We start from the raw sequence: 23621 nt of genomic DNA on the forward strand, positions 1-23621 counted from the left end.
TATTGTTCAGGTTTGTTTTGGAACATTTTGCCATTAGAGGAAGATAGAGCTAGCTTCCTGTTCTAATCATCATCACTGAACAAAACCTGACCTTGTTAAGAAGGTCTTTCAATTCCTCCTGTGTTTTCACAATTTTTTTCCAGTGTTCAATCTGTTCATCTTTCACATGTTTCTCCTGCAATCTGTAACAGGTAGAAAGTGAGAGTCAGCTCAGTATAAAATCCCAGCAGTATTAAGAAATCTCATTATTATAATCTCATTGGTGTAATGCATACAAGCATATAAGATATTTTAAGTAAATACTAGTATAGGAACCAGAAATTTCACAAAAATTTCTGTAAATAAATGATACTTGACTGGCTAAAACACAAGCCTGAAGTTGCCTGATGTTATTAAAAAGTATATTATAAGTGTCATTACCTTTCAGTTGGAGCATCACAGAATCACAGAAATATAGGGGTTGGAAGAGACCTCAAGAGATCATTGGGTCCACCCCCCTCTGCCAAAGCAGGGGTTCCCTAGAGCAGGTTGCCCAGGTAGGCATCCAGACAGGCCTTGAATATCTCCAGAGAAGGAGATTCCACGACCACCCTGGGCAGTCTGTTCCAGTGCTCTGTCACCCTTACTGTAAAGAAGTTCTTTCACATGTTGGTGCGGAACTTTCTGTGCTCCATTTTTTGCCCACTGCCCCTTGTCCTGCCCCCAAGAAAGCACTGAAAAGAGGTTGGCCAAGTCCCTCTGTCTCCCACACTTCAGATATTTGTAAACATTAATAAAATCCTCTCTCAGTCTTCTTTTCTCAAGGCTGAACATACTCAGGTCTCTCAGTCTTTCCTCAAAGGGAAGACACTCCAGGCCTAGTAAGTAGGTAGTAAGTACGCCAATGCATATTAAGTCATTATCCACTACCAGTTACTGTAGTAGTGACTGTCAGGAAGCTTTCTAACAAAATATTCGCTACTTTAAACAAGAAACAGGTGAACAAGAACCTAGAAGCAACCAAACAGCTAGTAGCATCAAATTATTTCATATTTCTTTTGGACAATCCTCTGTAAAATAGAAAATTCTACTGTGAAGAACAAAGTCACTTACTGTATGACAACCTCCAGAGCCTGACCTAGGGAGACAGGCTTATTATTGAGAACATTAAAATCAAGCTGATGACTGAGATAAGAGGTGGCTTCCAACAGACGATTGAATTCTTGCTCCACCATTTCATCTTTCTCTTTTGGAACCTAGGAGTCAAAGAAGAAAGTTTGTGATAACCCACTCACAAGTAAGGAGAAAAATATAGGTCACAAAAGCTCTCAGCCTGTCTCAGACAGGATGCTGCAGTAGTAGTGAACATTTTAACAGAAACCACAGAAATATTATGTTACTTTCTCTAGTACAGTCTAAATTCACACCACCTCATACCTAAAATTCAAAATGCTACTGTTCCTCAAATCAGGGGAATGAGCAAGGCTGGGTGCAGATACCTTTTTTCTTGGCACCACTGTATGAACGTATGACTTGTCCTTAACTAGGGTGAACCTTCAAGAATATAACAAAGAAGTGGCTCAAAACAGCGCTTATAAAAATAAATTTAATAACCTTAGCTCTCTCAGATGGCCAGACACCAAGGTCTATACAACATAAAAGCACTTTGCCAGGATGTCTGACCAAATAGCTACAAGAAGAGCTGGCAAATGATTACCATAACCAACTTCTCTTCTACAATGAAATCAAACCAATGTATAGACACACAAAGATTTTCTTGTTGGAAGGTGAGTTCAGCAACAGTCTCTTTCATAATACCCTTACTGGGTAAAGAGGCATCGGGCAACTCTCTTTGAGACTGAAACTTAAAATTAGAGACCCAGTTTCAAGAAACTGATGGTAATTGTGATGATCATTTAAAGCTCCATCTTCCAAGTTTGAGTTTAAGTATCTATTTTAACAACACATGCCATCTGTGAGGAATGAGGAATCATTGCCCAAGCATGCAGAGATAGCATGACAAAAAAACAGAAATGATCCAGAGTCAAAACTGAGATGTTAAGCAAAAGAGCTGACATAGCAGCAGCAAAAACAAAGAAAGTTATCAAGGACTACAAAGACCTACTGCTGAACCTAGTAGGAATCTTGTGGTAATGGATGTGGAGAAGACTAAAGTATTCAATTTCTCTGTCTCAGTCATCATGAGTAAAGTTCTGCTCCCAGGCCTTCAGTCTCTCTTCCTAGCAACAGAGTGTGTGAAGGGAGAAGTACAATCAGTAATAGAGAAAAAACAAATTAGGGACAACTTAAGCAAGCCGGATACATACAAGTTCACGGAGCCAGACATTACAGAGGACAGAAATACAGCTAATTAAGATTGTGAATCCCAGTTCAAGAATACTATTACTGAACTGTTGCATGCATTCAACCAGGTGGCAGTGGTTAGTCATTTCTTTATAATTCAAGAGATAAGTACAACAGCCAGAACGGACTTATTTCAGGGAAAAACAGTAGCAGCAACAACAAAAGTGCAGAAACAGCCAGCAAATGCAGCAGCTTGTGCAGAACGGGGCCTACAGTTGAATACCTATCTCTGGCGGTTTCAGATATGGTGGTAACATGGTACAGACCCTTCTTCCACTCACAAGTGTTAGAGGAGCTATGCATGATAGGGTGAAGACTTCAACACAGACAGAGCTTCAGATGGCAGATGCAGCCCTCCAGGTCCCTGAGGCCTCTTTCTGAGGCAAGGAAAGATAGCCCTGTCCTGCATAAGATATGCCATATTGGTGAAGCTACGCTGTTAAGCAGAAAGATGTCCCAGAGGAAGAAAACAGGCTGCACAGTGTTCAGAGGAAAATAAATATAAATAAACAGGATCTTCTCTGTTATTGCTTGAAAAGCCTGTGACCCCAGCTGCATGAAAGACCCTGATAGTGTTGTGCCCGTTGTTGAAGCAAGCATAAACTCTGAAGATGAAGGATGGAAACTGCTGACTTTTGGCACCAAACGGAAGACACCTGCACCACCTAAGGGCTTACAAGTGCAAAACACGTTCACCACCACCAACACTGAGAAGCCAGATGTGCCTACAATGAAACTGGTCCACCCAACTCTTAAGCCACACAGGGCCATCAGGTATAAACAGTGAGTCATCACAATGTGAGATAGAGGCACCCAGTAGTTAATCCTGGAAACCATTTCCAGGCACACAAAGAATGATACCAGTAGTCAAACATGGATCCACCAAGGTGAGGTTATACCTGACCAACTTGATAAAAATCTACAATGAAATGACTAACCTGATAGATGAAAGGAGAGCAGAGGTTAGTCCCTACCCGCACTTCAGATCTCCTATAATATCCTCATACACAAGCTGTTGATCTGTGGGTTGGACAGGCAGACATGGATGTGAGTTAAAAACTGGCTGAATGGCTAGGCCTAAAGCATTGTGATCAGTGGCTCGAAGTCTAGTTGTAGGCTAGTAACTAGAGGGTCCAGTTATGTTCAATTGTCATTAATGATAGGGCAGAGCATACATACATACCTTCAGCAAGTTTTCTGATGATTCAAAACTGAGAAGATGGCTGATAGACTGTAGAGTCATGCTGCCATCCAGAAGGTCCTTGACAGGCTGGAAAAATGGGCTAATAGGTACCTCACGAAGTTCAACAAGGAGAAGTACAAAGTCTACAAAGTCCTGCACTTAGGGATGAACCCCACGTACAAGGACATGCTTGGGTCTGTTGAGCAGGAAAGCAGCTTGACAGAAAAGAACACAGGGGTTCCTGGTGAACACCAAATTGAACATAAGCCAGCATTAAAAAGAAGACTATCTGTATATAACAACCTGGGCTGCACTAGCCAAGGCATTGCTAGCACGTCAAGGGAAGTTACGCCATATTCAGCACTGCTGAGGCCTCACCTGGAGGTAGTATGTTCCTGTTCTGGATCTCCCAGTACAAGAAAGACATGGAGATACTGGACAGAGGCCAGTGAATGGCTACAAAGATGATTAAAAGGACTAGAGAATCTATCCTAGGTCTACAGAGATGGTGAAGGGCCTAGAGGGGAAGACTTACGAGGAACAGCTGAGGTCATTTGGCTTGTTCAGCCTGAAAAAGAGGAGGCTGAAAGGAGACCTCATCACAGTCTACAGCTTCCTTATGACGGGGAGCAGAGGGGCAGGTGCCGATCTGTTCTCTCTGGCAACAAGTGATAGAACCTGAGGGAATGAAGTCAAGCTGTGACAGTGTAGTTTCAGTTTGGATATTAGGAAAAGGCACTTCACCCAGAGGGTGGTCACGTAATTGAACAGGCTCCCTGGAGATGTAGTCACAACACCACGCCTGTCAGTTTCAGAAGTGTTTGGACTATGATCTCTGACATATGGTCTGAATTTTTGGGTAGACCTGTGCAGATCCAGGAGTTGGACTTGATGATCCTTGTGGGTCCATTCCAACTTGGGACATTCTATGATTCCTATGAGGAAAGGCAGGAAAGGCTGAGAGACCCGGAACTGTTCAGCCTAGCGAAGAAAAGGCTCGGGGAGATCTTATCGATGTCTATAAATACCAGAAAGGAAGGTGCAAGGGGGACAGAGCCAAGCTCGTCTCAGTGGTGACCAGTACCAGGACAAGAGGCAATAGGCACAAACCAGGGAGCACAAGAGTTTGCCTGAACACTTCCATACCGCGCAGGTGATAGAGCACCATAAAACGTTGCTCAGAGAGGTTGTAGAGCCTCCATCCTTGGAGATATTCAAAAGTTGTCTGGACATGGTTCTGGTCAAGTGGCTCTAAGTGGTCCTGCCTGAGAAGGGTTGGACCAGATGACCTCTAGAAGTTCACTCTAACCTAAACAATACCGTGATTCTGTGAAAAGGTAGAGGCCCAGCACAGCAGACAACTCTTTCACAGAAGAGAGAGACAGACAATTGCATAAGGAAAAAAAGTAATTGGACTGGGAGGGAAAAACAAACAGGAGTTTGGTTTCCACAAAATCTCTGAAATCTCAAAGTTAAAAACTCACCTGAAAAAACAGCTTTTAGAAAAACAAGTGCAGATATGCTAAAATACTACTACACTGCCTCAAGAAGGCACATGTTTTCATTACTACCCCTGCCTCTTCCTAGAAGCTACTCATGCTTGATCAATAGGCAGAAAACATACATTTGAGATACTATTTCTTTTTAAGAGATTTATGAAAATAGTATCAGACTTACGGCTTGTCCATTTGCTTCATAAAGTGGGCATTTTTGTTTGATCTTAGCCAATTCCATATTCACTTGTTTGCTGACTACAGCCATGGGATTTCCTCCTGGAAAACATTTTGTACAGTTAGAGTACTTCTGAAAAGTCTGTCTGCAATTAAATACAAAAATCACACTATAAACTACTTTAAATTAAAAACAAAACAAAACAAAAAAACAACACCTGCCCACCAACGCTTAAGGAACAATTGTTAAAATGTTGATTATAAAAGTGAGTGGCAGCAACCTTAGCAAGATCAAGAGTTTATAGCTATGTTTTCAAAATGTCCACATGGTGTTTGAAGAACAAAGGAAAGTTTCTACAATTGCACAGTAAATTTGGGAGTTTTATGAGTCTGCTGACATGTAACATTAAGAATTCAGTCCCTAAAAACATAGTGGAGCAACAGCAAGCAACACTAGTAAATACAATGTATGAAGATGAACCATGCACACCAACTCTACCTGGAAGATGTGTAAATAAAAATATTAGAAGATCTAAGATTCCATGTAGAAATACAAGGAAGGCAGAAATCTCTAAGCACCTGTAAATATGGCAGAGGATAGGGAAAGCACTGACACAAATAGGAAATGGCATACAGGGGAGAAGAAGTGACATGGATTTACATTACAAAGTAAACCTTGGGTAAAAGCTTTGCAAAGTTAGCTTTGCAATGTTCTCTGATTCTGCAAACTGACCAGTCTGGAACATTAGTTCAACCCACAGGGAATTTAAGCCACACTAATATCTTCTTGTCATTAGAGATGCAACCAATAAGCAAAACAATGTTTTTAAGTAGGTTCAGTAAATTCAAGTGTTTCAAATTCAATCACCTAGAAGGTACTTGGTGAACTACAAAAAATAGTTTTTCCACAGTTTACTTGCTAAAGAAAACTAACAAAAACAGAAAATACCCCACAGTTTCAGTCTTTCACCTTCTTGAATTTTAACTTTTTCAGTAGTTATCCCTCCTTTCCAGATTCAGAAACATGAAGGCTACCGTACAAACTATCTGCTATCTCCTTCAGTACAGCAAGATTTGATTCAAGTTCAGTACTAAGGATAGCTTCTTTTGGGGAAGGAAACACTCATGATGAATTAAATATAAAAATATTAGTCTTTCACTAGGAAATCTTAAATCTGTTTTACCATGAGTGTGCGAATTCAATACCCTGGAAAAAGTTTCTATATGCAATTTAATACAGACTTAACTACAAGACAGGTAAGTTACCTAGTGATTCAGTCCTTGGACCTCAGCTCAGAGGCCCAGTGGCAGCTGAGTACAGCAGCTTTATAAAGACTTGCCCATTAAGTGCAGTGTACCCCGTGGAGATACCATCTTATAGGAACTAGGCAAAGGAACAGACACACAAAAGGATAGCAAGCCAAGGAAAGAGGAAAGAATTCCACTAAGCATGAGCAAACTAAGTAAAATGCTTTTACAACAGCTCAATGACATAACAAGCACCAGCACAACTTCAGCGACCAATCAAACCTAGGGCACCAAATAAAAATCTCAACTTCTGGCGTGAGCTCACATTTATTATGAAAAATCACTGATGAAAAATTCTAACTGCCAAAGAGGTCAAACAAGAACCTCTAGTTCTGGTGTTAAGAAACACAATTATTTTGGCTAGTAATTGAAACAGCGTAATAATTCAGATTTGTAGCATCTTGACCTGCAGATTTCCTCTGCACCCCCCTGGTTACTTTGAAAAACTCACCAAGTCCTGTTACCACCATTGCTCCTAGATCAGCTACATAGTTCCCTTTGCGAAACGTAGCAACTCTTCCTCCTACTCGGTCCTTTTAAAAAAGCACAATGTATTAAAACCTGGTAACACATTCAGCATATTCATCTTAAATCATCACAACCTTCTACAGAACATGCACTAAACATTCTCATAGCCAAAGGTTCAATAAACAGAACAGATTTTTTTTTTAAAGAAGCTCTGCAAATGAATACTTGACCTCAATTGATTTGCCTGAGTTAACGGATAAAATGCTGAAGTTGCATTAAAAAAGTTAAGAGAAGTCTAACACTGACTTGTACAGCTAGACTTAACTGTGATTCTAAGAAAAGTCTTTCAATGCCAATGCACTTATTAAAGTTATGTACCTCCCTCCACTTCCTACCACAAATCCCAATACCTACCCTAGAAATGATTCAAGTGTGCCCAACAACTAAATTTAAGGGTTAGGAACACCATCTCACAATTTTTCATATTTATTTTCTGCCAAAGAGCCAACTATAAATCAAGACGACAACCACGTATCAACAGACCATTTTAGAAACAGGGGAAAAAAAGGGTTTTGTTCTTGGCACACTGACTAAAGAATGACACTTCTGCTGTTCCTACCATAGTAAACTTAGAAAAAAAAAGCAAAAGGCCTTATTTTCCTATACTCAGTCCAGCTTGTAGGATGTTACCTGACAAAAATCAATTAACTAGGAGCAAATATCCCATACAGCTACTAATTCATATGATACTGTAAATTCTGATTTTTTTTTTTTGTAATAAAATCAGAAATTCAGAAGCATGTAAACATTACTGGTAGTCTGAAAGTTTCAGAAAACGAGTGGACACAAGGAAGTTACCCCCAAATCATTGAAGTCTTAATGAATGAAAACACCAAACAGCCTTAAAAAAAAAAAAAAAAAAAGCAAAAATAATGCTAAAGATTCTAATTCTAAGATTCTAAAACTCTAGAATCTAAACTCTAAGATTCTAAAATATCTTTCTGTCAAATTTATGTACTTGTCATAATAAAAAAACATCATCAGATGCACAGAACAAAACCCAAATTACACCATGGATTCTTAACTTCCATCTTAAGAAACAAAATAAAAAAACATAATGCATTCAGGTGTGCAAGAGAGATCTAAACAGTTAGATCGTTGTGTTCTCCTTTGCTCTAGTGGTATGTGAACTGGGAAGCACATAGCCTGCAGCTCTTACTACCTATGAATAAGAGCAGTAGCTAGCAAAAGAGAAGTCTGACACATTACTTCAATAGAAACAACCTCACACAATCTGTGCTAGAAGTGTCCAAGCAAGCATATTAACAAAATGAAATCAGGAAGTAAACTAAAGATAAATTCCAAAGTAATTAGTCTATGGCTTCAATTAATTAAAATTAGTAGTAAACTGTTTCTAGTTGACTAGATATGAAAAAAATCAAGTCAACAAGATTCTACTTAGAGCTGGTTATAAAAGAACGCAGTAATAAACAAGAATGAATAAATGATTAATTGAACAGTGCAACAAATAACCCCACCTAACTACATAATGGAATTACAGAAAATAATTGTATTTTACATATTTAAGTTCTTGAAATACAGACTTGTATTCTACTTTCCAATGAAAAAAATCAGTTAATCACCAAAGGAAGAAGATTCCAGATATTACTGGTGGTAAGCATATGGCACTAGCACCTGACTATACAGTTCTCTCCTGAGAGAGCATTAGTCAACTCCTAATGAGAACATATACACTTGTTCTCTAGTAAGACAAGTTTAGTACTCCCATACTTTCCATCTGGTTGCAAGAAATGAGTTTACCCATCTTTGGTCATGCTGCTGGAATACTTAGTCTTATGGTAGCGCCAAATGCAGTTACTGCTTACATTTCATTATAAAAGTAAAATAGCACAGATATTTATACCCTGGCTTCCAGAACTGTGACATCCATCCCGAAACTCTGCAACTGGCGAGCTGCTGCCAACCCCGAGACTCCAGAACCAATAATGATCACCTTTCCTGTCTTCTTGGCTGGAAAGAAAAAAAGAAAGGAAAAAAAAAAAGTCATAGGCTATATATGTGCATCACTACAGTGTAAGCAGTTAAGTTCAAGTTGTGTCTAAGAGACATCAGGAATGAAAAGCAGCTTTCTTCTCATTGGCAATTCATGCAGTAAAAGCTTTTTAACAAACTGATTAACCACAGAAATAAAACTGAGGTAAATATGTAAGTAATATGGTAACAATAAAGTACTTCAAAAATGTTCTTGTATCTGTTTCATTAGACAAGTACAAGAGAAATTGGTCAGTAGCACATCTATGATGAGAAAGAAAACAAGTAAAAAAAAAAACAAAACTATTTGAAGAACCTGATTCTTACTAATTTCTCTGCTACAAAGTATCACAGCTGTATTTCCTCCTGACCCAGTACAACAAAACCTGGAAAGCTTTGGAGCTGAATCAAGGTGTTCATCAGCATCTCTTATCCTACAGGAACACTTAAGCACAGTGTCTTGTGAATTTTCTGCTTATTTCAAGTTAGTTATCATTGAATGAATAAAACTTTATATAACTGTTAGTCTAGTTAATGTTAGACATTAGCTACTGTTAACATCTAAATTCCTTTTAATGCAGGTTAAGTTTACTTCATGGTCATTCTCCATCAGTCATTCATTTTGCACCTGTCAACTACCCTTTAACTTTCTTCAAACTTTATATGCAGTGACTGCTTTATGAAGAAGTAGAAATTGAAAACAAGATCTACTGAAATCATTCAATATACAAACACATTAGAGAGAAAGACTCCTAGAAGTCTCCAGAGAAGTAACAACCACCAGCAGCTATGAAAGCTGGTCTTCTAAGTCCTCACCTAAAAATAAAAAAATCAATTTTATAAATGAGGCTAATTTATTAGATATCTGTCATCAATAGATGAGAACAAACGAATCAGACCTGGGGTAAAGATCCCCTACAGGAATATGCTTAGGCCAAGTAAAAACACACTGACCTAACAGCTCTGAAAGACCCATGCTGACTACACTAGCTGGGAGTTACTGCATTTTGTTCCTCATGAAGTTGGGGTTCTGTTGTCCAAAGGATATCCAACCCCCACCCCACCATGCTGTTTTGGATTATCTTACCTCCAAGGCAGGTAACAGTGAGCTGACAGTCGCTACATTACAAGCTTTAACTACCCCCTTTCCTTATGAAGAGGCCAGCTTAAGTTAAACCAATTTTCCAAAGTTTCCTAAGAAAATTTGCCTATGAAACTGGATTTTTTTTTTAAACATTACCAATAAACTGCCATTATACAATAACTGATTAGAAGAACACCAACTGTACAGACAATATGGAGTATCAAGAATGAACTGTGCTTTATACCACGTGTGCAGAAAACACAGAGCAGGTTTAATACGTATTGCAGAGACCAACAGGTCCAGTTCAAACCTCAGGTGCTGAAACACATGACACCAGAATAGGAATGCTAAGTTTTGGTATGCCTAAGTAATGCCAAAGTTTTTACAGTCTGTCCCAATATTACAGTAATTGTTCGTGCATGGTAAGAATTTTTCATCAGCCACCTTTTCACTGGCTCTAAGGACATCCAAGTTCAGAAACTGCTTATATGCTTGAATTTTACAAAGAAGAGAATTAAGTACAATATGGTATTTTTATCTAGTTCTTCCAATGAGAGAATAGGGTAACTCACTAGACAGAATAGGATAACTCAAACAGTTAAACAGCCATAGAACTATCTACAGGAGGTTTGCTAAGATTTTTCCCTCTTAAAAGTGCTCAACCTAGCAACACAAGGCTTCTCCGTGCCAGAATGAAAACCATGAACATCACAGAAACACAGGATGTTAGGAACTGGAATGGACCTTGAAAGATCATCTAGTCCAATCCCCCTGCCAGAGCAGGAACACCTAGATCAAGTCACACAGGAACGCATCCAAGTGGATTTTGAATGTCTCCAGAGAAGAAGACTCCACAGCCCCCCTGGAAAGCCTGTTCCAGTGAAGATCTAGTGACAGTGAAGATCTAGCCAGATGTCTTGTAGGCCTTAATTGCTGTCACAGCACCACAATCCTAGAAATAGACCAAAAGGTGCTCCAAAATTTGTCCAATCAGATTAAAGATTAATACAAGCAAAACTCCATCTAGACACAGCTTTCAAGTTCCTTACTTGGAAGGGGCTTCACTCTTTTGTAGATACCAAAGTTGATTAGTCCATGCCGCTCCAGATAGCTGTGTACTCTGTGAACTAGCACCGTATCACCTAAAAAATTGTAACATTTTAAGATTACTGTATGCTCAGCAGCACATAACTAAAAACATTCACAACCAAGCATATCACAGCAGCAACCCAGCAAAATCACACTGAACGCATCCATTTCTGCACCCCCAGCTGCTCTATTGAAGAATCCATATTCCTGACAGAAGACAGAGGTAAAAACTTTCTAGAAACCACGAATTGTTTTCTATGCTATACTGTAGTTTTAAATATTGTTTGGAAAACAGGCAGCACTGAACTCTTTTTAGTAACACTGATAATTCACTATTTTGCAATACTCGATAGCATGTGCTTTCATTTCAGCATTACTTTCTTTTAACTACTTTTTTTTTTTTTTATAGCTGCCCTCCATTCTTTTCCAGTTTATCAAAATCTTTTTTGAGAATGATGGGAGATCCTATATTTGCAGGCTGTAGCTCCTTGCTCTTGCATTGTCTTTTCTATGGTCACACTGTTCAAGACTAATGCAACTTCTGAATGTCATCCAGAAAGCTTACAAACAAGAAACTCACAACATCAAACCACCATTAAGTTGTAACAAAATTTAAAAGCTGCATGTGAATTTACTTGCAAAAAGCTTCTGTAACAACCCATCTCTTATCAGCTTTCGTGAATTCCGCTATGGATATTTTTCCTTACTAAAGGAACAAACTTTGAAACATTAGCATATTACAGTATTTCATTCTGTAGCCAAACGCTCGCCAAGCGTTCATTGCACATTAAGAAAAGGACCTATCTGAAGTCCTCTCTTGACTTTGAGCTGCTTTTTCCCAAATCTGAAAAATTGAAATAATATATAAAGTACAGTTTTGTCAGTGAAAAGCTTGACTTACTATTATAAGGTGCTTCTAGTTGTTGGATAGTTGCCTCAAATGTCAATTGGATCTTTGGGTTATCCAACCAGAGCTGAAGCTGTTAAACAAATTGTAAGACACATTATTAAGCAACAAAATAAGTGTTTTCCACGTACACATTTGTAACCAAACCCTGACAAGGGATGATATGCTATCCAACATGCACCAATTACAGGGCGCCTTACCTTCCAGTGCTCTTTAATGTACAATACAATCCATTTTACTTACCTAAACCATTTTAAACAGGTGTAAATACATCAAGTTAGTAACCTCCTAATCACATGTAAAAGAAAGCATATACCAAAAGAAAAAAAAAAAAACAACAACAAAAAAAAAAACACAAATATAAGAGCCAGAATGCTTCATGGAGCCTTCTTCTAAGGACATTGACAGGCTTAAGACATAGGCCTGTGCAAACCTCAGAGTTCAACAAGGCCAAGTGCAAGGTGCTGCATCTGGGTAAGGGCAACCTTAACCACAAAACCAGGCTGGGCAGACAATGGATTTAGAGCAGTCCTGATGAAAAGGACTTGGGGGTGTTGGTGGACAAAGAAGCTCAACGTGAGCCAGACGTGTGCTTGCAGCCCAGAAAGCCAACCGTATCCTGGGCTGCAACAAAAGAAGCGTGACCAGCAAGGCGAGGGAAGGGACTCTTCCCCTCTGCTCTCATGAGACCCCAACTTGGAGTACTGCATTCAGCTCTGGGGCTCCCAGCACAAGAAGGACATGGAGCTATTAGAATGAGTCCAGAGGAGGACCACATAGATGATGAGGGGGCTAGAGCACCTCTCACATGAAGACAGGCTAAGGTAGTTGGGGTTATTCAGTCTGGAGAAGAGAAAGTTGTGGTGAGACCTTACAGCAGCCTTCCAGTACCTAAACGGGGCTGTAGAAAAACTGGGGAGGGACTCTTTGTCAGGGAGGGCAGTGATAGGACAAGGGGTAATAGCTTTAAACAAAAACAGGGTAAGTTTAGATTAGATATCAAGAAGAAATTCTTCACTATGAGGGTGGTGAGGCACTGGAACAGGTTGCCGAGAGAAGCTGTGGGTACTCTCATCCCTGGAAGCATTCAAGGCCAGGCTGGAAGGGGCTTTGATCAACCTGGTCTAGTGAAAGGTGTCCATGCCCAATGATCTTTGAGGTCCCTTCCAACCAAAACTGTTTTATGATTCTGTGAGTGTTTCCACTTGCATGGCCAGTATTTTGTGTGATACTTTAATTGGGCTGGCAACATTAGCCAGCAATATTAACCAGCATCTGACTTTGCAGCATTGAATTTCAAATTTTTGTAAAAGCTACAGAAATAACTGTCATCTAATTAAGTCAATTTATCTCAGATCTTTAAGCATCCAAAAATAAGACAACAGCATGGAATATATTGACCATGTACATACAGGGAATAGAACGGTTCAGTTGAAAGGGATCTAATGAAGATCGTTGAGACCATCTGCCAGACTGCTTCAGGGCTAACCAAAAGTTAAAACATACTCTTAAGGACACTACTGAATTTTAGATGACAGTTACACTTCAAAATAAAGCAGAAATAGAATTACAACTGCCAGTGCAAAATAAATGTAATTTCATGCTAGAAAGAGTCATAAAATTAGTCACAATTCATTTCCCTAAGAACTACTCCATGACACTGAAAGCATATTTAGCTGTTCAGTATTTAACTCTAGGTCATACATAGCATATCCACACCATTTTACATTCCAAGATTACTTCTTTGGGTATTTCTCTACAATTACACTAGTGAACTTCTTAGCTTCTCATAGATAACACAAAATGGAGATGATACAAACATAATGAAGAGGAAAGTTTCCATATAATTTGGGAGGCCAACTGTGGCAAATTTTATCTTCAGCATATAACTTCTACTTATTACCAAGTAATTTAATGATGTTCCTTTTTGATTGTGAATCTATTTCATAATATTACATACCAGAACTCTAAGATTTCATTCTCAATTGAAAGAGTTCAAAGACCATAACCTGTATTTATAGATGTAAATCGCTATGTATATATACAATTACTTTCCCTTGTCCATGTAACTTTACTTTTATTTAAAATTGATTTCAATTGCTATATTACTTATGTGCAGTTACACATAAGAGACTTCAGCATTTTTTTGCAGCTGCAAATTTTACGACCTAAAAATAACTTGGTATGTGTGACAAATGACCATCTCTTTTAAAAGTTCTAGTTTTTAAAACTAAACCTTCATGAATACGCTGAGCAGTGCAGGCCTTAAAATATTTCTGATCTGTTTCAACAAACAGTAATTTAGCATGGGATTTCACAGCATGGGGGGAGGGGTGCTCCAGGGGATATAGAAGATCACATTAACTGGATCTCCTTCGCCCACTTTCGTATAGAATCCTTCAAAGAACTCAGGTGGATTATAAAAGCATGACCTTCCTTTACAAAGCCTACCGTTAGCATTCCAAATTATGTTTTCACCAACCAGGTCATTCACTTGATTCTACATTTGTTACCATTGGAAATACCAGACTCACTAGTCTAACTCCTTGGAACTGAGTGCTCATGCCCTTGTCAATATTTTCAAATTCCTTGGTACTGTGCCAGCTATAAGCAAGAGGATGCATGCTGCAGTTCATAGCTTTTCCACAGACCTGCTGGGCACTGGGTTTATACTACCACTCACTTGATCTGCTATTCTATGACCTCTGCTAGCCTGACTGGAGAAGATCCACTCAAGTCCAATCAAGAAAGGGATTCCTGCCTAGGAACTTCTCTAATCACCTCCATAGCAATTAAGGTCGGAAGATTAATGACACATTTTTGCTAATGCAACCCTGAAAATTCTCCTTCCAAGCATTCCTTTAAATCCTAGTAATTTCTTAGTGTCAGCGGAAGGCTTCTGTTTCTGATGTGTTTGTAAAGGGATTTATCACTGTACACGTTGTGCAAACTGTTATTCAAAATTTTTGGCTTCCCTTAGTCTGTTTTAATGCTACTAGAATTTTGATGACTCTGCTTCTTAAGTAGTCTTCACAAACATGTCTCATGACTTCCCTTCCAAAAGTTACAACTTCAGTTAGAACTAGAACTTAGAAGAACTTTCACTGGAAAGTCAGAAGTCACTCTGAGCAAGATGTCCACAATGCCTAAATTTCAACTGAATAATTCTTCAAGAATTGGATGCTACTGTCATTAACTGACTGTCAAGGGGCATCACAATCTCAAGTGTGTAAAAAAAAAAAAAAAAAAAAAAAAAAAAAGTATGGGAACAAACAAAAACTTCATTGTCTTATGGTCAAGAAAGGCTGCTTTTCCAAAGATTTTCAGCATGAGGCTTTATTAAGTGGTTTGTAAGTTGTTTTCTCTCTTAAATATGGTACCAGTAAAAAAATTTTAAAGGTTTTTTTTTTTTTTTTTTTTTTTTTTTTTGCTTTCCTACTATTGATTTTTCTAATATTGTGTTTTCTAAAACACTAAGTACAGGGGAAAGTGCTGAATCTTGTTTGCATACTGAGGAATCTAAAAACACTGTCACAATTTAAAAGAATCACCCTCAGAGACAGTATTACTGTTTAAGTTTTATTAAGGTTTAAACTTCAAGCTTGCTTGAATAAACTCTCCAACTAATTATGTTAACATTGTATCTTCCTTCTGTTTTTAAGCAGCATGGAAGTTTTATATCGAGTAGAGATTCTACAAACATTCAGAAGCAGACTTTCATTTGTTCAGAGACAACTCTTATGAAATCCAACCTGAAAAGTAACTATTCCATTCTGAGAATAAGCAACACAACTGACTTGATGTCTGAGTACAGCAACAGAATTCTTAGTTAAAAAAAATAAGCAAAAGCTGAGAGGGTTTACTTTTTGCCTTATTCTAAGCAATAATACAAGTATCCTACTGAAACTATAAGCTGTGACCAAAAATAGAAAATTGGTATGAATGCTCTATTTGTTTGCTATTTAAAAGTTGTAGGAGCTCAATCACATAGTTTTGATGTCATTATGACCATGTTTTGGATATTGTAAATACACTGTAGATTACTTACACTGTTTCAGAGCACTGCCTTAATCGAGGACTGGGTAATACCTTCTTTAACAACTTAAGAGGATGCCAGAAATGAACCACCATCACCGCAAACATCTACTAATTATTAGACATGGTAACTGCCAAAAACTCTTTGCAAGGTACAATGCTACACAAATGCCCTATACCTTTATCATCAATACTTTTTACAATACACTTACGGTGCGGTTCCTGATGTACAGAAACACCTTCTGTGTCTGCTGTGGCCCACTGATTATATCAGGGAAGCAGGCTGCTTCTTGAGATGTCATACGGTCATGTGGAAGTCTACTCTGGAAAGCTGCGCCCTCCACACCTACAATAAAAAGACAAGTTGTCTACAAGCACTGCAAAGGAACTGCTATGTGAGTATTTTTTTACCCTACCTTTCCTAGCTAAGGTATCTAGAATAGCCATGAGGTGACATGGTGGCTGATTTCATGACATGCTTTCACTTAATCCTTTTATTTGTTTCTGTAGGACATGCTGCTTCCCACATCAACAACTCTTTGAATTACAGATATTGTCTAGGCTTAATGAAAAAGCTATACTATGGCAAAAACAACCTGAAAAGTAAAAGGGGACGGCAGAACGCAAAGACAGCAAAAAACAATAAATCATAGCTGTTTTAGATGCTGTCCTTCATTTGTGTAGTTTCTAGTTTCTGTCAGAGTATGAAAAACATTTTGGAGCCCATTCAAAACCAAAAGACCTATAAGATACAAGCACAACAGCCCTTCTCACCTGGTTTCCAAGGGTTTCATTTGCACTGATCTTCTCCTCAAGCTAGAGGAATCCATCTTAGGTTCTTCTTTTGCATTTTTATATATATGCACAACATGCACTGCAATGAAATATAAACCTACTTGTGCTATTCCTAGAACCCCTCCCCTCCTCAAGTACTACCTACAAACAGCAACAGATTTCTACCTTTTCATGTTAAATGCTCCATGTGTAAAATAATGTTAAACAGAGTAGACATTTTATGTCAAAAGACTTTGTTCATAAAGGAACCTGTATGCCTCATAATTCAAACAAAAATACTAGCTATGAACTAATAATGCAGTTATGTACCTTACATGCTCCAATCTCATTAGAATGTTATAAAGCAACAAACCAAGGCATAAAGCACTACAGTTGCATAAAGTGCTACAGCACAAATGGAGCACAGAGCGAATCTTGCAGGCACAGCGAGCAAAACAAAATACTGAGATGTCAAATACAGCAAGAACTATGTAAGTCTCAGATGTCCAAGGAAGTAACTTAAGATCAAGACAGACAGAAGAGAGGTCTTGAAAGATATAAGCCAATACATCCCGAGGGGGAAAAGAACACAAGTAATGCAGCAAGGTTAAGATCATTTGCTGAAACTGGAATTGTTGAAAATTGTAGTCACAGAATATGTAAGCTCACAGTGTGTATTCCACTAACCAAGAGACCTGTTTTAAAGTCTGAAGTGCAGAGATGCCCATGCCACAGTACTGAGGAAATGCAGCAATTCTCTTCCTTTGGTTCTGGTGCAACCATACACACCATTAGCATTTTTACTTCCCAAAGGTGAAGAAAAAAAGTAAGCAAGAAAATGTTTGTGAAGGTAGTAAAATTTACTCACAAAGATTAGAAGAACTAGCTGTGTGATGGCCCAAGGTAAAGAAAACTGTCTATAATTATTTATAGGAATTTGACAAGAGGAAATTAAAAACATAGGCTATAAAGCCCTGCAAGAAAGTAAATTGAAATTAATAATAGGAAATGATGACACACCAGTAATGCTTCTGGACAGTAACATTCAGCTATGGAAGAGAACTGCATAGCAGTGCTAGCTTCAGCTTCTCCAGTAACAGACAATCCTCATCCCTTTATCTGTCCTTCAGTCTAACATTGTACCAAATGTGCAGATACCTACATATGAATGTATATGCTGAACCATTATCTCTATAACATTACATGCAAACCAAAGTTTACCATTCTCTGGTATTTTTAATATAACAGATATTAAGGCATCATGAACTGATCGTGAATTGTTAGCAAAAAGCTCAGCAGCACACTTTTTAGAGAATGGCCAATTAAAGGAATACTGAAAATGTCTAACTGACTCACTCTACAAGCTTATGCTAAAATGAATGGGCATTCTCAAGATACTTTTTAAAATGTATCGATTGCCATGTAGTGACCAAATAGCAGAAAACTCTGGTTCTTTTTACTTTTTTTTTCTTTGTTTTAAATTCACATCTTTTATGACTACACCCAAACTGTAAAACTAAAAATCTTAGTAACAGCTCAAGATGAGCGCTGGTATTCAGAGTTTAGACAAAAAACAAAACAGGATTTGACACACGAATTTAGGAAAAGCCTATGTATCATGAGCAAAGAGACCACTTTATTTATCCAACAACCAGAAGATGTTAAAAACTAAATGTCCTTGAATTTAATTTTGCAACTATACATCTCAAAGTTAAATGACTTTCACGCAGATAAAACAGTCCCCCTGTCCTGCCCCCCCCTTATTATTTTGCATTTCACAAAAGCAACATGGTAAAAGGAGTACAAGTTCAGAATTGCATATGCTTTCCTTGGGGCAGGCAAGTTATTAAAGAGCGTAGGAATGGCTCTGCCTAGACTCAATTAACAACTCTTCTGCACACATTCACACACACACTTAACACTTCCTGACATTCAGTATCAGCAACCAGTGTACTGAAATTTTGATAGTCTTTCTCCCCCACAGAAGAAAACCTGAGGGCTACTGCTCATTTAAAGACTTACTGAAACATCTGCAGATGAAAAACACTCCAAAGGAAAGTTATTTGGCTAATGAATCAGTCAATTACTAAAGCAAACCCTCAACGTATGTATGTAATGCATATTATGCATAATTTCCAAGCAGTGAGTGCCTGCCTAAAAATGAAATAGGCAACACATCCTCAAGTCCACAATCTGTAATATTCAGAAATTCTGTGTGAGTGATGAGTGATTCTGTATGAATGGTAAGAACCAAAACATAGATTCCTTTACATAAACAGCAAGGATGCACACACAGATGAATTTTCTCAATTTGCATTTGCTTCAAAAAGAACATCTTGAAGGTACAGAAAAGGTTCTGGAGCCTTCAACTCCTCTGCTTAAAACCCTAATCCTCATTCCTCATGTGACAGTGAAAGTGGCAGAGCTGGAGGATGATTTTCAGCAGCAATCTAAGTACCTAAGAGTAAGGATATCAATTATGTGAATTAAACAGCAAGTGCATACTGCTGACATCAGTACTTAGATCAAATGTTGAACACAATTTGCCACCCAGTCCACTGAAAAGCAGACTACTGACCTCCCCAACAGATAGATCTCCTGGGCTAAACGCTGGGATTCATATCAAACTCAATCCCTTAAAAAAAAAAAAAAAAAAAAAAAAAAAAAAAAAAAAAAAAGAGAGGGAAAGAAAGGTACTGCTCACTATGTTTTTTCAGCAACTTCAAAAAAGAGACTACTGTGCTGAAGCCCGGGGCTTTTCTAAAATATTCTGTTAAAAACTGTCTAAATAAGAATTATCGTTTTGTATGTCTGGACTCCTCTGAACATGGAGAGGAAAGGAGGGATGAGAGATCGGCCTGAGACATTTCAACATAGGTCAGTGTCCTTTTCTGTATTCACTACAGACCTCAACTGTTTTTTGAAAAATACCCCTCACTTTTTGTTTGTTTGTTTGTTTTTTTTTTTTTTTTTTGAACAGGTGAGTAAACAACTCCTGCACCTCTTGCTAAGTTTTGGACACCCACACCCATGCGCACTTGCAAGCATCACTCCCTAGCTTGGCGGCTCTTGCTCCTAAGTGGCAAGCATCAAATGCCACCCTCACCTGATGCTTGGCCGTCTCCATACCCTCCAGAATTGTCGTCTTGAAGTCCTCCTGCTTGCCCTGTGGAAGGAAAGAGGAGAACTCAGGGACCTTACTCCATAAGTTAAACCATACTGGACATAAAGGCCCGGCAGTTGGCGTTTTAGGTATTAAATTTCACCAACTAACTAAACCCATTTTCTGAGAATCCCATCTTCATGAACCTAGGTCCAGGGCACCAAACTCTGTGGTCTTCTAAGGTGTTATCCGTGTTACTGGATCCTTCACATCAGACTTGTTCGGGAAATAAAAAAGTACACAATATGTAGCATTCCTAGGGGCTAAATACTTAGGATCAACTTCATTAATGGCTAGGATTTGAATAACAAGATTACATTTCTTACTGCCAAGATTGGGTAGATGGATACCATCAGAACCATAAGAATTTGATAATCTTTCCCCTGAGACTCCTGCATCTCCTCATATGCAAGGGTATAGCTCAAACCGTTCTGAAAAGCCTCTTACTTTGAAGAGAGCCTCTTCCTTCCTTGCTACAAAACCTTTCCTTGAAGGTTGATGAAGGGACTTTATATGAAAGGTTCAGAACCTTGGCTTCAGAGCCCTCGATACACCAGCAATACTCTAACAAACACAACCTCTAAGTCAAGTATATGTCAATACTGCTGATCCACAGATCAGTAATGTAATCAATACCCACCACTGAAAGACATCAGCCTTTCAATGTATCCAGAGCTGGAGACACAAGGAAAGGCGAAGCACTCATCTGAAAGATTTGAACAAGCCTCTGTATTACCTTAGCCTGACTGTAAATCCTAAACAGCAGCCTTGATAGGACTCCAACACAACTTAGAACAGAGTATTTCTAAAACAGCTGTGATGTCTACAGAAACAAAGCTAATATACATAGCCTTCTTCATGCTGCTAATCTTCACAGAAGCAGCTAGCTCCCAGTTTAGCTCATAAGTGATACTCATTTCTACAACCAAATACTGGTCACATCATCACCTCCAGAGAACAGAAAGCCATGGAACACTACCAAGCCCACTGAGCACTGTTCACCCATCTACACCTCTATTAAGGCTACTTCAAACCAAGTGCTTTAACAGGCAGGAAGCAGGGTGTTTTCTGAACTCAAGGCAGCAAACGGTCACTTCCTAGACCATGACCACTCAAAGTGTCATCTTCAAACACATAAAGACAAGTTCTAAGCTGAGGCTGAATACACAATCATTAAGATTACTCTACAGCTAGGGATTGGAGAACAATTTTGCCAAATATAATTCAAAGCTCTCAGGGGATACCCTAACTTAATATAAAAATGGTTTAATTTAATCTAAGCTAATGAACCAAATGTTCTCATACTTTGATAATCTAGATACACATCTAGCATGCTGTAACATTATACGTCTACAAGTAAAATAATAAACAAGGTTTCAAGCAGTTTTAGTATAATTCTGTAAAGATCCCCACAGACTTACTGAGTATACTGAGTGCCTTAGGGCACTACAATTTCAAGAACTGGGCTTCTAAAATCTTAATTAGCTTTAAAAAGATTGTCTACCATATTGCTTAATATGGCTCTGAAACAAGGAGGCCATTTTCACTAAGTTACAGTAGAGGAACAAAAGCAATTTATTAGCAACACCCTACTAGCAGGAAAGTTCAGACTCACAAAAGAGATTGTGACAAATATTTGCATTCTGACAGGCTTTCCTGTCAGAATCGGGATTCTCTAGACTAATGCATCTGCAACAGCAAGATCAAATTCCTAACTTCACTTACATCTTTAGTATTTTACTTTGCAGGGAGCTTATTCCAGCATTACAGGACCTGCTTCCATTCTTGCAAGAAAATAAATCGAACATCAATATTTACACTCCAGCATAAGCCATTACATTACACTAAAAGTTACACTTTCATCTTTCATAAGTTAAGGAATTGCAAAGATGCAGACATCAGTCTGTGGCATTTGTTATCACAGACAGTGAATAGAGGGGACAAAATTGCTTAGTATCACTACAAAAAGAAGTCAATATTTTCTTGTGTTAACACAGAAAATTGTTTAGCTGTTATTAAGTCAAAAAATATTACTAACTACTGCTTGCTTCAAAAATTCTAAACACTATCCAGTCTGAGTAGGGAAACATGTAAACAAGGCACACTAGCACTCAGATTCTCCCTCCTTCCCACTAAGAAAATCATATTCCACCTGCAAAGGAACAAAACAGCAAGCAAAGTACTAATCCATTTAACACCAAACTATTGCAGTTGAGCATGACTTGCAGGAACAGAATCTGCTGAAAGAGGCAAGGCAACAGAATAATGGACCATGAACTGAACGGTAACCTGGAATAAGGTCAGGAAAAGAGTCTACTTTGTTTTAGTCCACTTCATACAATCATCCACTGCGTGAAAATAAAGAATAGCAGCAAAGGATGGCTAAAACCAAGTAATAAATCTCAATAGGAAAATGGACAATTCAGATGAAAAGGCAGAGACAAAGCACCACCAAATCTGAACCATATTTGGGTTCACAGTTCTTTGGAAGACAGCAGCTAGAAACAAGATCACTAGAAAGTAAGAATACTAACAAAACTTAAGACAGGAGCTGGTAAAGGAAAACTTCAGGAGGGACAAAAATGAAAATCCAATTTGGTAGAGGCAAACAAAAGATCCTTAGAAGAGGAAAAAAAAAAAAAAAAAAGGAGAAAACTCCTCAATTTCAAAAGGGCTACTGGCAAACAAGAACTCAAATGTCATTCAGCACCAGAAGTGATTTTATTTTATTTTTACTATCAGAGAATATTTCCCAAACAAAAAAGTAGAGATTTTAAGTAAATTAACTTATATTAATCATGAAATACTGTTTAATGTGTAGCAGATCTTGCAAATCCAGACTATGACAATCTGCATAACCAAAACATCTGTAGTTCACCAAAGCTGAACATATTAATGGAACCCAACCCCACTACGACCAACATTTCACTATGACCTGAAGTGTGAAACTTAACTTTGCTTCTTATGCGAACTATGAGTACAGACTAATGAAATACCAGCTATTGTTAACATTTACATTTTTATGGTTGCACTTAGAACACAAAAGGTAACAACTCAAAACACAAGAGCTTTACATCCTTACCACGTTACCTGTAGTTTGGCAGGCTTTATACACAAATTAAATTATTACAGCCTGCACTGAGAATAAAAGAACAGTAATATACAAGCTATATTTTGTATCTTGCGTAATTTTCAAAATGTAACCCAGCCCTAGCATTAATATCCTATTTATTATTTCTTATTGAACACTTCTGTTTTTGCTTCAAAGAAGTGACAGAGAGAAAAGCTCATTTATAATCGTTTCTATGAGAATACACAGCAGATTATATGCCTTTTCTTGCTAACGTTTAAATAACAAGTTTCAACATACTTGAACATCCAGTGTAAGATGAGCTGATGCTCTGATGCCTGCATTTTAGAAAATAGACAAAAACACTAACACACACACCTTCAAAAGCCTTCAACAACACATTAAGAGTAACTACAGAATGACAACTGAAAATTTGTCTTCTTTCATACACTGGGCCTACATCACTCCAACATGC

The 23621-nt window shown here is 38.2% G+C and overlaps 1 protein-coding gene across 5 annotated transcripts in view; it reads right to left on the bottom strand.

Annotated features, from left to right (window-relative positions):
* KDM1A (lysine demethylase 1A) overlaps nt 1-23621 on the bottom strand; it is a 61352-nt gene that overhangs the window by 33270 nt on the left and 4461 nt on the right. For 3 of the 5 annotated variants that reach the window (XM_084300691.1, XM_084300695.1, XM_084300694.1), the window contains exons 3-11: nt 20020-20079; nt 16352-16485; nt 12099-12177; nt 11158-11250; nt 8897-9003; nt 6956-7037; nt 5204-5298; nt 1093-1235; nt 92-182 (exon numbers count right to left, since the gene is read on the bottom strand). In XM_084300691.1, coding sequence (XP_084156817.1) covers nt 92-182; nt 1093-1235; nt 5204-5298; nt 6956-7037; nt 8897-9003; nt 11158-11250; nt 12099-12177; nt 16352-16485; nt 20020-20079 — 884 coding nt within the window. The remainder of the gene's footprint in view (nt 1-91; nt 183-1092; nt 1236-5203; nt 5299-6955; nt 7038-8896; nt 9004-11157; nt 11251-12098; nt 12178-16351; nt 16486-20019; nt 20080-23621) is intronic. The other 2 variants (XM_084300692.1, XM_084300693.1) reach the window with 2 other exon arrangements.

This window comes from Netta rufina (genome assembly GCF_964035555.1).
Source record: "Netta rufina genome assembly, chromosome: 23".
Classification (NCBI taxonomy): domain Eukaryota; kingdom Metazoa; phylum Chordata; class Aves; order Anseriformes; family Anatidae; genus Netta; species Netta rufina.